The 12,369-nt window shown below is 46.9% G+C and overlaps 1 protein-coding gene across 2 annotated transcripts; it reads right to left on the bottom strand.

The window, feature by feature from the left end:
* Window positions 1-489: 489 nt before the first annotated feature.
* LOC123072464 (alpha-1,3-mannosyl-glycoprotein 2-beta-N-acetylglucosaminyltransferase) lies at window positions 490-6,426 on the bottom strand. 2 transcript variants are annotated; one of them, XM_044496014.1, is made up of 16 exons: window positions 6,248-6,426; window positions 6,018-6,074; window positions 5,852-5,940; window positions 5,529-5,574; window positions 5,380-5,442; window positions 4,750-4,816; window positions 4,599-4,667; window positions 4,442-4,511; window positions 4,275-4,336; window positions 4,100-4,190; window positions 3,912-4,005; window positions 3,712-3,774; window positions 1,701-1,739; window positions 1,451-1,621; window positions 1,124-1,249; window positions 490-1,028 (listed from the first exon to the last, which is right to left on the bottom strand). In XM_044496014.1, the coding sequence occupies exons 1-15, from the start codon at window positions 6,317-6,319 to the stop codon at window positions 1,139-1,141; spliced, it is 1,164 nt and encodes a 387-aa protein (XP_044351949.1). In that variant the 5' UTR covers window positions 6,320-6,426; the 3' UTR covers window positions 490-1,028; window positions 1,124-1,138. The 2 variants fall into 2 exon arrangements, with proteins under 2 accessions (XP_044351949.1, XP_044351950.1); XM_044496015.1 differs by having other exon boundaries at window positions 1,451-1,546.
* Window positions 6,427-12,369: the final 5,943 nt, after the last annotated feature.

Raw genomic sequence — 12,369 nt, 5'->3', positions numbered from 1 at the left:
TGCAGATGGGCCAGGCCTAAAAGCACGACACGTGCGTCCTTTCAACGTTTTCTTTCCTTTCCTTTCCTTTCTCATTCCCATTTTTTTGTTATTTTCATTTATTATTGTTATTTTGGTTTATATTGTGAAATACTCTGAATAAATATTTTCAAATTTAACTTTATGTAAAAGGTTCACTGCACATTCACAAAATGTTCATGCAGGGTTATAAAAATGTTGTGCATCTTTTAGAAAATGTTATAGCATTCCCCCGCAAAAAAAATGTTATAGCATTAAAAAAATATTCATCACATTTTAAAGTGTTCACATTTCCGTAGAAAATATTCATGGCATTGTTAAAAAATATTTGAATAATGGAAAAAGTATTCATGTAGTTAAAAATATATTTCATACATTAGAAAAATGAACATGTTTATAAAAATGTTCACATGTTTCTAAAAATGTTTGTATTTAAAAAAAATATTCATACAATGTAAAAAAATGTTTCCATAATTCAAAAAAGATGTTTCATGCCATTCAAAAAATGTACAGATGCCGATTCACCGAGTTGTTTGGATTACAACATATATAGTCTCGATTACAACATATAAATAATCTCCATTTACAGCTGAAGCTGCAGACTGTCATTCTTTTGGGTGGAATAGATCACTCAATACACCAGCACATATACTAGTGTAGGTTCAGGTATAGATGTCAAAAAAAAAACAAGGATTCAGTTATATGTAAGCACCTCAATTAACTAGGATTCAGATCAACACCTGACGATATGCCTTTGCCCAGTGACCCAGTCCAACACCTTCTGCTCATCCTCAGGGCGGTTCCCCATCGACACGCCGGTGCCCATGATGAGCTCATAGAGTAGCACACCATAGCTCCAGGTGTCACCGTTGGCCGTCGTATACCAACGTATGTTGTTCAGTTAATACTTTACAATGCTGACCTGTATCTAAAAATCTGAGCGTACAATGTCCCTATGATGCTACAACTTGAAGAATCATATTTTCAACCGCCCAGCATGCTGTGTGAATCTTGAAAAACACACGGAGAACAAATAATTACCTCAGTAACGAGTAATGACAGATTGACAGCGATATACAGGGTGTCAATAGAGAAAATATCCTACCTCGGCACCGCTAAGTTAAACCCCGAGTTGACGAAGAGAGTCAGGGCCGACAAGGTATATTCGTCTTCGACTGCTCTTGTATCGGAAGACCACCACGCCTTTGTAAGCTGCCCGTGGAACACCGTCCTTGGAAAATGGCAGAAAAAAATAAAATATGAGCAATAATGTTTTGCACTGGAAGACTACTATTACTCAGGTTCTAACGCATTTCCAGTCCAAATGCAAAATTACAATTTCCTAATATAGCAAAGAATCACCACAGAGACTTATCACTTGCCATACTTGAGAACGAAACATAAACAAATTAAATTGAGTTAGCAAGGGAACCTTCCACTCTTCAAATACTCCAAACTGACGAGCTACACGCTCGAAATCGCCCTGGTCGTTATACTGAATCCTTACGTCCATATCCAGATTGTGGGCCTTCAACAAATCATCGGATCCAAGCACAGGTGTGGCATTAGCGACATCTTTTCCAAATTTGATCAAGAAGTTTTCCTAATGTTACCAACACAAGCATTAGACACACTCTTATGGAAACATCACCTTTCTCTCTGAGGAACAGATTAAATCTTACCTCAGTGAGGTAGCTCAGGTCCTCGGAGTTCCAGTCAATCTGGAGCGATAAAAGGGGCACAGGTAAATGTTAGAGTACGTAATGGGCCTAATGGGTCCGTTAGTCTTAGGGTTAATTAGATATAAGGGTCGCTTGCTTAGGGGTCAAGTAAGCCTTGCTTGGGAGTCAAGTAAACTTCTCTATATAAAGAGAGGAGATATATCAATCTAAGAAAGCAAGAATTAAGAAGGAAATCCCTTCCCTTTTGCCCGGCCGTGGGCAGAAAGGCCCCCGGCCGGCCCTCTCGCGCCCTCCTTCTAGCAGCACCATAACAATTTGGTATCAGCTAGCTTCGGTTCGATCATGTCTTCACCGCCGCCAAGCCCGTCCCTTCCCACGAACGTCACCCCGCTCCTGCCCATGCCGGGATCCTCCGTCGCGCCCGCCCCCACCGTCCTCACCCCGGAGGAGGTGTTCGGGGTGCTGCAGGACCTAACCCAGGCGGTCCAGGAGATCCACCTGTTCTTGGCCGGGTCCTACAGGCCGCCCCCGGCTGCGCCGCCCATCGTCGCCCCCGCGCCGCCGTGGCTGCCGTGGCAGCCGCCGCACCAGGCGGCCTTCGCCGCGCTCGCCGGGCCGCTGCAGCTGCCATCCATCGCCACCACCGCCCAGCCCTGGCTGCAATGGCAGCCGCCGCTCCTGGCGGCCTCCGCCGCGCCCAGCGCTCCACCGCAGCAGCCGCTGCCGCTGCCCGATGCGACACCGCAGCAGCCGCTGCAGCTGCAGCAGCCACCGCCGGTCAGCTCCACCGCCCAGTATGGGATGCCCTACGACGGGACTGCGACGACCTTGTTCCCATCAGCGCCGCCGCCATCCCAGGGCGTCCACATCCAGCAGATCAAGTCCCCGCCACCGCCGTCACCGCTTCCGTCTTGGATCGCTACCTGCCACGTGTCGGCGGCGGTGAGGCTGCAGGCTGCGGCGCGCGGCCTCCTAGCGCGTCGGCGTGTGCGGGAGATGTGTGGTCTGCAGCTGCCGCTCCTCCAAGTTGCCCTTCGCTGCGCAAAGGACCTCGATCTCGTCCGCTGCGTCGAGGATCTTGGGCATGCGGTTTCCCCCACGGGCGGCGGGCATGCTGTTTTCCCCATGGGCAGCGACCTCAAAGTCTGCGACATCGGCGGTTGGGGGGGTGCACCCCTCCTCGACATTCTCCATCGCAAGCCCTCCACTCTTCCCTGTGCAGTGCAGACCAACATCCATACACATGCACTCCTTTTGTCCAGGTGGTGTCCATGGGATCCAGGTGGCTGTACACGTGCACGTCCAAAATAAAGCGTCACAGTCTATTTCAGGTTGAGAGTAATAACACAAGCCGAGATGTAAAAGGCTTGTTTTTAGGTGTTAGGTTTGTGTTGCGTCGAGTCATGGTTATAAGTTGGTTAGGCTGCAGCTCGAGGACAAGCTGCATGTCCAGGTGGGGTGTAGTGTTAGAGTACGTAATGGGCCTAATGGGTCCCTTAGTCTTAGGGTTAATTAGATATAAGGGTCGCTTGCTTAGGGGTCAAGTAAGCCTTGCTTGGGAGTCAAGTAAACCTCTCTATATAAAGAGAGGAGATGTATCAATCTAAGAAAGCAAGAATTAAGAAGGAAATCCCTTCCCTCTTGCCCAGCCGTGGGCAGAAAGGCCCCCGGCCGGCCCTCTCACGCCCTCCTTCTAGCAGCACCTAGAGTACGTAATGGGCCTAATGGGTCCGTTAGTCTTAGGGTTAATTAGATATAAGGGTCGCTTGCTTAGGGGTCAAGTAAGCCTTGCTTGGGAGTCAAGTAAACCTCTATAGAAAGAGAGGAGATGTATCAATCTAAGAAAGCAAGAATTAAGAAGGAAATCCCTTCCCTCTTGCCCGGCCGTGGGCAGAAAGGCCCCCGGCCGGCCCTCTCGCGCCCTCCTTCTAGCAGCACCATAACAGTAAATCTCAGCAACACAGAGCTTATAAATTGTGTACAAACTAAAATATATAGGAAGATTGCATACATGAGCATCATTTAACTTGATTGGTTTCAAGTACTGATCGAAGAACTGTCCCATGCTTGATCCCTGGAGTGGACGCATGAAAACACAAGTGTTAAATGCCAGCAATCCAGAGGCAATGGCTCAAATAGTCAAGGGCTAATCAACTGGTTGTTACTGCATGCAAAAATGCAGTTTGCATTGTCATAAAGTAGCCAACATACATGCTCGCCAAAGTTGTATGTTCTGCATACTTCTGGTCGAATAAATTGCCGGCCTCCGTGTACCTCCTTTAGCCTCACCCAATCATCCCAATAAGTAAACTCTTGTCAAGGAAGAAACAGCTGATACAAGGTAGTAAAAAAAAAGCATATCTGTTAATCTAAGAATCAGTAGGCAACAGTAAGGATATGCTTTGGGCCACTTTGGTGACAGCTCCATCCATGTTGACTTTGTTAGCATCCATCCAAGCCCAGGAAAGAAGTCCGAACGATAAAGAGCTTCTGCAACGCATTATCTACAATAATGAGTAACTTTCTCTATCAATGCGGAAATAAAGTTGAACAAATGCCTATCAGGATACTAACTTGGGTCATAAACAAACTGCTTCTGCCCATTGTCATTCCAAGAAGAAACAGCCATTATCGACCTACAATACCACAACAACAAGAACAGTTACAGTAACCTAATTAGAAACACTTGATATTAATCAATTGTCTTTGCCATCTATAGTCGGAGTACAGTTGTAACATACTTGTCAGTATCAAGTAATTTCGCTGCAGCCTCAAAGTAGTCGAAGAAATCTGGGGCGATCTCCATGTCATCTATTAACCATTAAACCATGGAAATGAGATGGCATGTGCAATATAGATAAGAACAAGACAGTCGAAGAATCATCAAAGAGATCAGACCTTCCAGAATGATTACTCGACGAAAATTATGCTTAATAAGTAGCTCATCCAATGCCCATTTATAGTGGTCTGAATTGAGAAACATCGTTAGAACAAAAATCAATCCTTCCATCAGCCTTAAGAAATACCTCATCAATTGAGGATCACCTACTAGCTATCTTGTAATATGCAATGTTTTCCCCTGGACTTTCAGTGTGCACAGGTTCAAGATCTACATGCTGCACCACATCAAAGGGAAAAAGAACACTGAGTGCTAGCTAAACAAATCATTTGCTCGTAGCCTGTATGCCTAGAGAAGTACTGTAAATGCTATTTAGACAATACTGCAATGATAAAAGGTGCAATCATCCAGATCCAATATCCTCCCAGCCCCACCCCTTCCCCCCGCATTACACGGTTTTCTCAAGGGTAGCAGTTCCAATTGATGCTGTACCAGGGGCGGACCATTTCATGTTTCGACCATTGGCATCGCTCATTTGACATCCACCTACATAACCTACTTCCCCAGTACCAAAATAATCTCCTCAAGAAGTTAAAACCGGCAATACGCTTCAAGCCCTACATCCATCTAGATTCGCTACCACCTCTTGGTACATCTACAGCTTTTTGCAGGACAAAATTTCAAAAAAAAAATTAAAACTGCACCCATATGGCTACTTAGAATAAGCAGTCACGCAATAACTTGTAGTATCAGCTATGCTAGCAATATTACAGGAGAAGCAGAGCTTGTTCTGCTATAGTATGAGGCAATTAAGCATAGAGGAAGTGTTTCTTTCCGCACCTGCATAAATGTTATTTGGGCATAACTCAAGGCCTTATTTTTAACTTCTCCATTTGTTCCATCCTGCAATTGAAAGAAGCAATGTAAAAATATCATTCCACACACTTAGAGAGACCGAGGACAAGAACTGAAATTGCTATTAGCATTACCTGTGATATAAATAGTGGGAACTTTGAAGCAACTGCTTTCTGATACCTGGAAGAGTTATTGTCCATCAATTGGTCAGGAAATGTGTTCTACAAAGTACGTGTAAACTGAAGCTACATGGAAGTAAAAGGAGCAAACAGGCTTCATAAACAGATTAGGGTGTAATGGTCTAAGTTTCCTAATGAGATGTTGTATGACCAGTGATGTGATAAGATTAAAAACATTTGATTTCACATATAACAGACACATGTCTCATCAACTGAGTGGGCTCTCATCAGAAAAATTTCTTTTTTGGAAAACAGAGGAATGAGGAGACAGAGCGTACTTGAGGATAGATTCAACTGTCCTCTGCAAATAGTCTGGTCGATTGCAAGCCATTATGACAACAGCGGCAACGGGGAGATTAGGTTGACCCTGTAGAGCAGAACAGGTTAACATCTTGGATTATGCCCTGGAATGAGCCTCATACCGGAGAGGAGGAGGCGGCTTACTGCTTCCGCGAGGGCGAGGCGTCCGGCGTCATGAGACTGGGTAGAAAAGAGCCGCACCTGAACAGAAAGGGGAAACCGAATCAAGGGTAAATCTACTCGGCCAATCCGATTTGCGGTTGGAGAAGATGAAGGCCTTGTTGAGGCGGTCAGATCCCCGGCGGGCGACTGGCTGAGCCGGATGGATCTGATCCGCGGAGAGAGCAGAGCAAAGGAGGGAGGGAGGGGTTTACTTGGATGTAGATGAAGGCCCCGGCGGCGGCGACGAGGAGGAGGCGGCGGATGTATCGCGGGTTATGAGCCATCGCCGGCGAGCAGGCCGTGCGCGGCGGAGGAAGACCAGTCCCCGGCCTGACTTGACTCCGCTGTAACACAAACTGCTTTGCTTTACATGGAGGGTATTTTTTTTTTTTTTTTTGCGAGAAGGATTTCGCATGGAGAATTACACAAAAACCCCACAATTGAAACTAGGTCGACGAACTGGTACCACACTTCGTCGGGGCCCGCATGCAGCGATGACATGGCGGGGGAGGCACGCGCCGCGTGCCGATGAGGCAGAGTCGGGTTTGGTTGAACCGTATCAGGTGAGCTCTCTCCCAGTCAACCCTCTCGAGTGACGCCTCGCCCCACTGAGGTTCGCCATAGTTGCAATTCGTCACCTGCATGGTTACTTGGAGCGTTCGAGCTCCTATGCCTTCATTGCGTCAAACATTAGGTACTTATATAGGGTTAGGGTTATAAAACTAGGATATACTTCTCTTTTGCATTGGTTTGATTGGGCACCACATCGCGAGGGACGGAGCCGCCGCACCACCACCTACACCACGTGACCTTTGGCCAGCGACTCCACCGATGACGGCGAGGGGTGGGAAGCCAGGGACGGCGGCGAGAAGTGGTGGCGGCCACGGTTGCCCGCGGGAGCAAGTCGGGAGGGCTTCCTTTCTTCGTTGCCCCCTAGGTCACAACTTTGGAGAAGAAGATGCATGCAGTGAACTATCGACAAGGCGGGAGCCGTCTCTTTCTTCTGCGAACCATGTTTATACGTTGTGTCTCGGCTCATACTATGTAGCCGGCAAGAGTAGTAAACTTGAGTAAGGATAATATCCATCTGACTGACAGCACACACTGCACTCACTTTGTACACACATCATGACCCTTGAACTATACACAAATTGCCATGTCCACGACAAGAATTATCAAATCGAGTAAGGTGGAGACGGGATTGGGGTGGCCACGGTGTCCAAAAATAAGAAATGCCTATGGTCAGTATGTGGAATATTCGTTCAGCCGGTTTCATTTAGGAGCATCGTTATCTATGAGGTTGTTTTCACAAAAGTGACAGATCAAGAATGTCCATATTAATCTTAAGGCTTGGCACATAATAAAATTATTAGTATATTATATACTTTGTAGTACTCACTCCCCCTCAAAAAAGCTTGTATTAGATTTGTCTAGATACGGATGTATCTAGATACGGATATATCTTTTAATAATATGTAAGACCAACTTTCTAGGACAGAGATAATATTATTATTTTTTTGCAAGAAAACTTCCGCTCTATTCATCTTCAATCATGGCAGTACAACGAACACCAGAAATAATAAAAATTAAATCTAGATTCGTAGACAACCTAGCGACGACTACAAGCACTGAAGCAAACCGGAGGCACGCCGCCGTCACTGCTCCTCTCTCGTCGGAGCCGGGCAAAACTTGTTTTAGTAGACCGTCGGGAAGACATCATGCTAAGAGCCCATAGAACCAGCACAACAGAACAGCAACCGCCGCCGATGAAGCGTAGCGTAGATCGGAAGGATCCAACCTGAAAATACATGAGCGTAGACGAACTATGACCAGATTCGAGCAAATCCACCAATGACATATCTGTCGGAGACACATTTCCACACGCCCAGCGATGATGCTAGATTCATCATCGAGTCGGAAGCTAGGTAGGAAGAACCTTATTCCATCTTCAAGGAGCCGCCGTCGTCTCATCTTCTTGAGCAGAACACAAACCCAAACAAAACACGAAGGAACAACAGAAAACAGAGACGTCTCGTCGGCAAGGGCCGAGGTCCACCGCGCCCTTGAATATATAAGGACGATGATAGTGGATAATAATTGTCTTACATATTTAGGAAGATAATTAAAAATGCCACATGCGACACCCGAAATACATAAGGGCAAAAGAAGAAGAAAAGACGTACACAATGATCTGGCTCGCTGATCTCTACTTTCTTGATGCGTTGCTGGAGGCCGTGGAGACTAGTTCTCGCGGCGAGCAGCGATGAACTCTTCCGTGTCCTCAATATGCTACTTGAGAGCATCCACGGATTCCTACACCAGCCTTTCACGCTCGATGCGGAGCATGGCATTTTCGTCCTTAAGTTTCTTGACGACGATGTCCGTCCTCTTCAACAACGCAGTGGTCTCCTCGTGCTGCTTCGTCCTTCCGGCGATCTTCGTGCTTAGCAGATCACGCTCGGTACAGAGCTTCACCTTGTCCACCCTAGTCCCGGATGAAGCCGGTAGCATTTTGAAACGAGGCATTCATCTCGTGCTGCAGCTTCATCCAGCCGGAGATCGGATCCATCTGGTCATCAAGCATAGTGCGCATGCGCCTGTGAGTGTCCTCGCCCGCACACGAGACATTTTCCCATGCTGCCGCGGCGCGGGAGGACCTCTCTGCTACATTCGCGGCGTGGCAGGACATCTCTGTTGTTTCCGCGGCGCAGCCATACCAGTCTGGTGCATCAACGGTGTAGCGGGACCTCTATGCTGCTACGGCGGCGCGGCGGGACATGTCGACGGCTTTCACGGTGCGAGACATCTCTCGCGCTTCCGCTTCCATGCTCGCCCCTCCCTGGTAGTAATCTCTTGACCCATAACTCTTCAAGGCCATGGCAGACGCAAGGGAATGATGATGAAAGACTTGTTTGTTTTTTGTGGATGAGGAGTTGAGGAAGAATGTGCAGTCATCTTGGAGTAGGTAGTATTTATAACCGAGTACTAATATGCTCTTAAGTGGGAAACCATTTAGGTTTTGATCGGTGTAAACAGGTTTGCAATTAAATATAGCGTGGTAGTAATTTGGAATTGACACTAGTAGAAAAGGGGGCAAAAGTCCAGGCCGGGTCAGCCCATTAGTCCCGGTTCAGTCTAGAATCGGGACCCACGGTGGCATTGGACCCGGTTCGTGAGCCCCGGGGGCCGGCCGGGCCACGTGGGCCATTGGTCCCGGTTCGTCTGGACTTTTTGGTCCCAGTTGGTGGGACGAACGGGGACCAATGGGCCTCACTCCTGGCCCACCACCATTGGTCTCGGTTGGTGGCTTGAACCGGGACCAAAGGTTGCCCTTTAGTCCCGGTTCATGCCACCAACCGGGACCAATGAGGTGCCTATATATACGCCCTCGCGTAAGAGCAGAGCACACTGCTCTGTTTTTTCTGGCCGCCGAGGGGGAGAGGGCTTGGTGGTGCTCTAGCTCACCTCCTATGCACACAAGGTGTTCGATGGAATGCCCGAGCCACACTACTTAAGCTTTCTTCTCTTCAAGCTCGACCTCCAAGCTCCATTTTCCTTAATATTTGTCTAGGTTTAGCGGTCCGTCATGCCCCGTCCCCGTCTTCACCGCCGTCGATCACCCGCGCCGATCTCATCGCCGGCACCACCGTGGTGAGCCTCTTGTTCTTATCTTCTTTCTAAAAGGAAAAATATTCTTACTTGTATGTTTAGATAGATACTTGTATTATTTTCTTACTTTTATCATTGCATCTTATATAGTGCGATGGTTTTGGTATCCGCCCCCGCCGGCCCTCGTCCTGTCTATGATTCAGATGTGGTATATATTATCTTTTCATAACTATTGGTTCATTTATTGTTTATGAAAATTATGCCGACCAACATGACATAGATTTTATTTATCTAGGAGGTTGTTGAACCGGAAATTCCAACCGACCCTATTGTCGAGAGGTTAAATTTAGTTGAAGAAGAAAACAATTTCTTGAAGGAAAAAATAAGAAAAATTGAGGAGGAGAAGATGATATTGGAGTTGCATGTTGCGGATGTCGTCGATGATCACAAGATCAAAATGGATGCAATGCGCTTGAAGATTAGAAAGATTATAAAATATGCCATTCATACCGAGGCTTGGTATCATTATGCCGTTGGATCAGTTGTTACCTTGGTTGCGATTATGATTGCATTTGTTTTCGCATTGAAATGTTTTACATAGTTTCAATGTATGGTTTAATTAATTTAGATGCTCTGCAGAGCTTTATGTTGTTAGATAGAACTATGTATGTACTTTGGTTTTAATGTGATGATGAACTTCTATTAATTTGGTCACTTAATTATCTATTCATGATGTTCTGTAATGATTTTTGACACACTTAATTATATATAATGCACGCAGATGAACTAGCAATGGATGTACGGTGACAGACACACCTCCGAGTACATTAAGGGCGTGCATGATTTTCTCGAAGTGGCTGAGGCAAACAAGCAGAATGGTTTTATGTGTTGTCCATGCCCTATATGTGGGAATACGAAGTCTTACTCTGACCGGAAAATCCTTCACACCCACCTGCTTTACAAGGGTTTCATGCCACACTATAATGTTTGGACGAGGCACGGAGAAATAGGGGTTATGATGGAAGACGGCGAAGAAGAAGAGTACGATGACAACTATGTGCCCCCTGAATACGGTGATGCTACTGAACATCAAGAGGAACCAGACGATGTGCACGATGATGCTGCAACGGGCGAAGCTGCTGAAGATCAAGAGGAACCAGACGATGTGCCCGATGATGATGATCTCCGCCGGGTCATTGTCGATGCAAGGACGCAATGCGAAAGTCAAAAGGAGAAGCTGAAGTTCGATCGCATGTTAGAGGATCACAAAAAGGGTTGTACCCCAATTGCGAAGATGGCAACACAAAGCTCGGTACCGTACTGGAATTGCTGCAGTGGAAGGCAGAGAATGTTGTGCCTAACAAAGGATTTGAGAAGCTACTGAAAATATTGAAGAAGAAGCTTCCAAAGGATAACGAATTGCCCGATAGTACATACGCAGCAAAGAAGGTCGTATGCCCTCTAGGATTGGAGGTGCAGAAGATACATGCATGCCCTAATGACTGCATCCTCTACCGCGGTGCGTACAAGGACCTGAAGGCATGCCCGATATGCAGTGCATTACGGTATAAGATCAGACGAGATGAACCTAGTGGTGTTGACGGCGAGCACCCAAGGAAGAGGGTTCCTACGAAGGTGATGTGGTATGCTCCTATAATACCACAGTTGAAACGTCTGTTCAGAAATGGAGAGCATGCCAAGTTAATGCGATGGCACAGTGAGGACCATAAGAAGGACGTGAAGTTGAGAGCACCCGCTGACGGGTCGCAGTGGAGAAAAATTGAGAGAGAGTACTGGGCTGAGTTTGCACGTGACCCAAGGAACGTATGGTTTGGTTTAAGCGCGGATGGCATTAATCCTTTCGGGGAGCAGATCACAACACCTGGCCTGTGACTCTATGTATGTATAACCTTCCTCCTTGGATGTGCATGAAGCGGAAGTTCATTATGATGCCAGTTCTCATCCAAGGCCCTAAGCAACCCGGCAACGACATTGATGTGTACCTAAGGCCATTAGTTGAAGAACTTTTACAGTTGTGGAATGGAAACGGTGTACGTACGTGGGATGAGCACAAACAGGAGGAATTTGACCTAAAGGCGTTGCTGTTCGTGACCATCAACGATTGGCCCGCTCTTAGTAACCTTTCAGGACAGACAAACAAAGGATACCACGCATGCACGCACTGTTTAGCTCACACCGAAAGTATATACCTGGGAAGCTGTAGGAAGAATGTGTACCTGGGCCATCGTCGATTTCCTCCGACCAACCATCAATGTCGAAAGAAAGGCAAGCATTTCAAAGGCGAGGCAGATCACCAGAAGAAGCCCGCCATGCGTACCGGTGATCACGTACTTGCTATGGTCAATGATTTACACGTAATGTTTGGAAAGGGTCCCGGTGGACTAGCTGTTCCGAGTGACGCTGGGGGACACGCACCCATGTGGAAGAAGAAATCTATATTTTGGGACCTACCCTACTGGAAAGATCTAGAGGTCGGCTCTTCGATCGACGTGATGCACGTGACGAAGAACCTTTGCGTGAACCTGCTAGGCTTCTTGGGCGTGTATGGGAAGACAAAAGATACACCTGAGGCACGTGAGGACCTGCAACGTTTGCACGAAAAAGACGGCATGCCTCCGAAACAGTATGAAAGTCCTGCTAGCTACGCTCTTACCAAAGAAGAGAAGGAAATATTATTCGAATGCCTGCTTAGTATGAAGGTCCC

This window comes from Triticum aestivum, chromosome 3B (assembly GCF_018294505.1).
Source record: "Triticum aestivum cultivar Chinese Spring chromosome 3B, IWGSC CS RefSeq v2.1, whole genome shotgun sequence".
NCBI classification, from domain to species: domain Eukaryota; kingdom Viridiplantae; phylum Streptophyta; class Magnoliopsida; order Poales; family Poaceae; genus Triticum; species Triticum aestivum.
The sequence above is the reverse complement of the archived record's forward strand: the minus strand, read 5'-3'. Positions and strand labels throughout refer to the sequence as shown.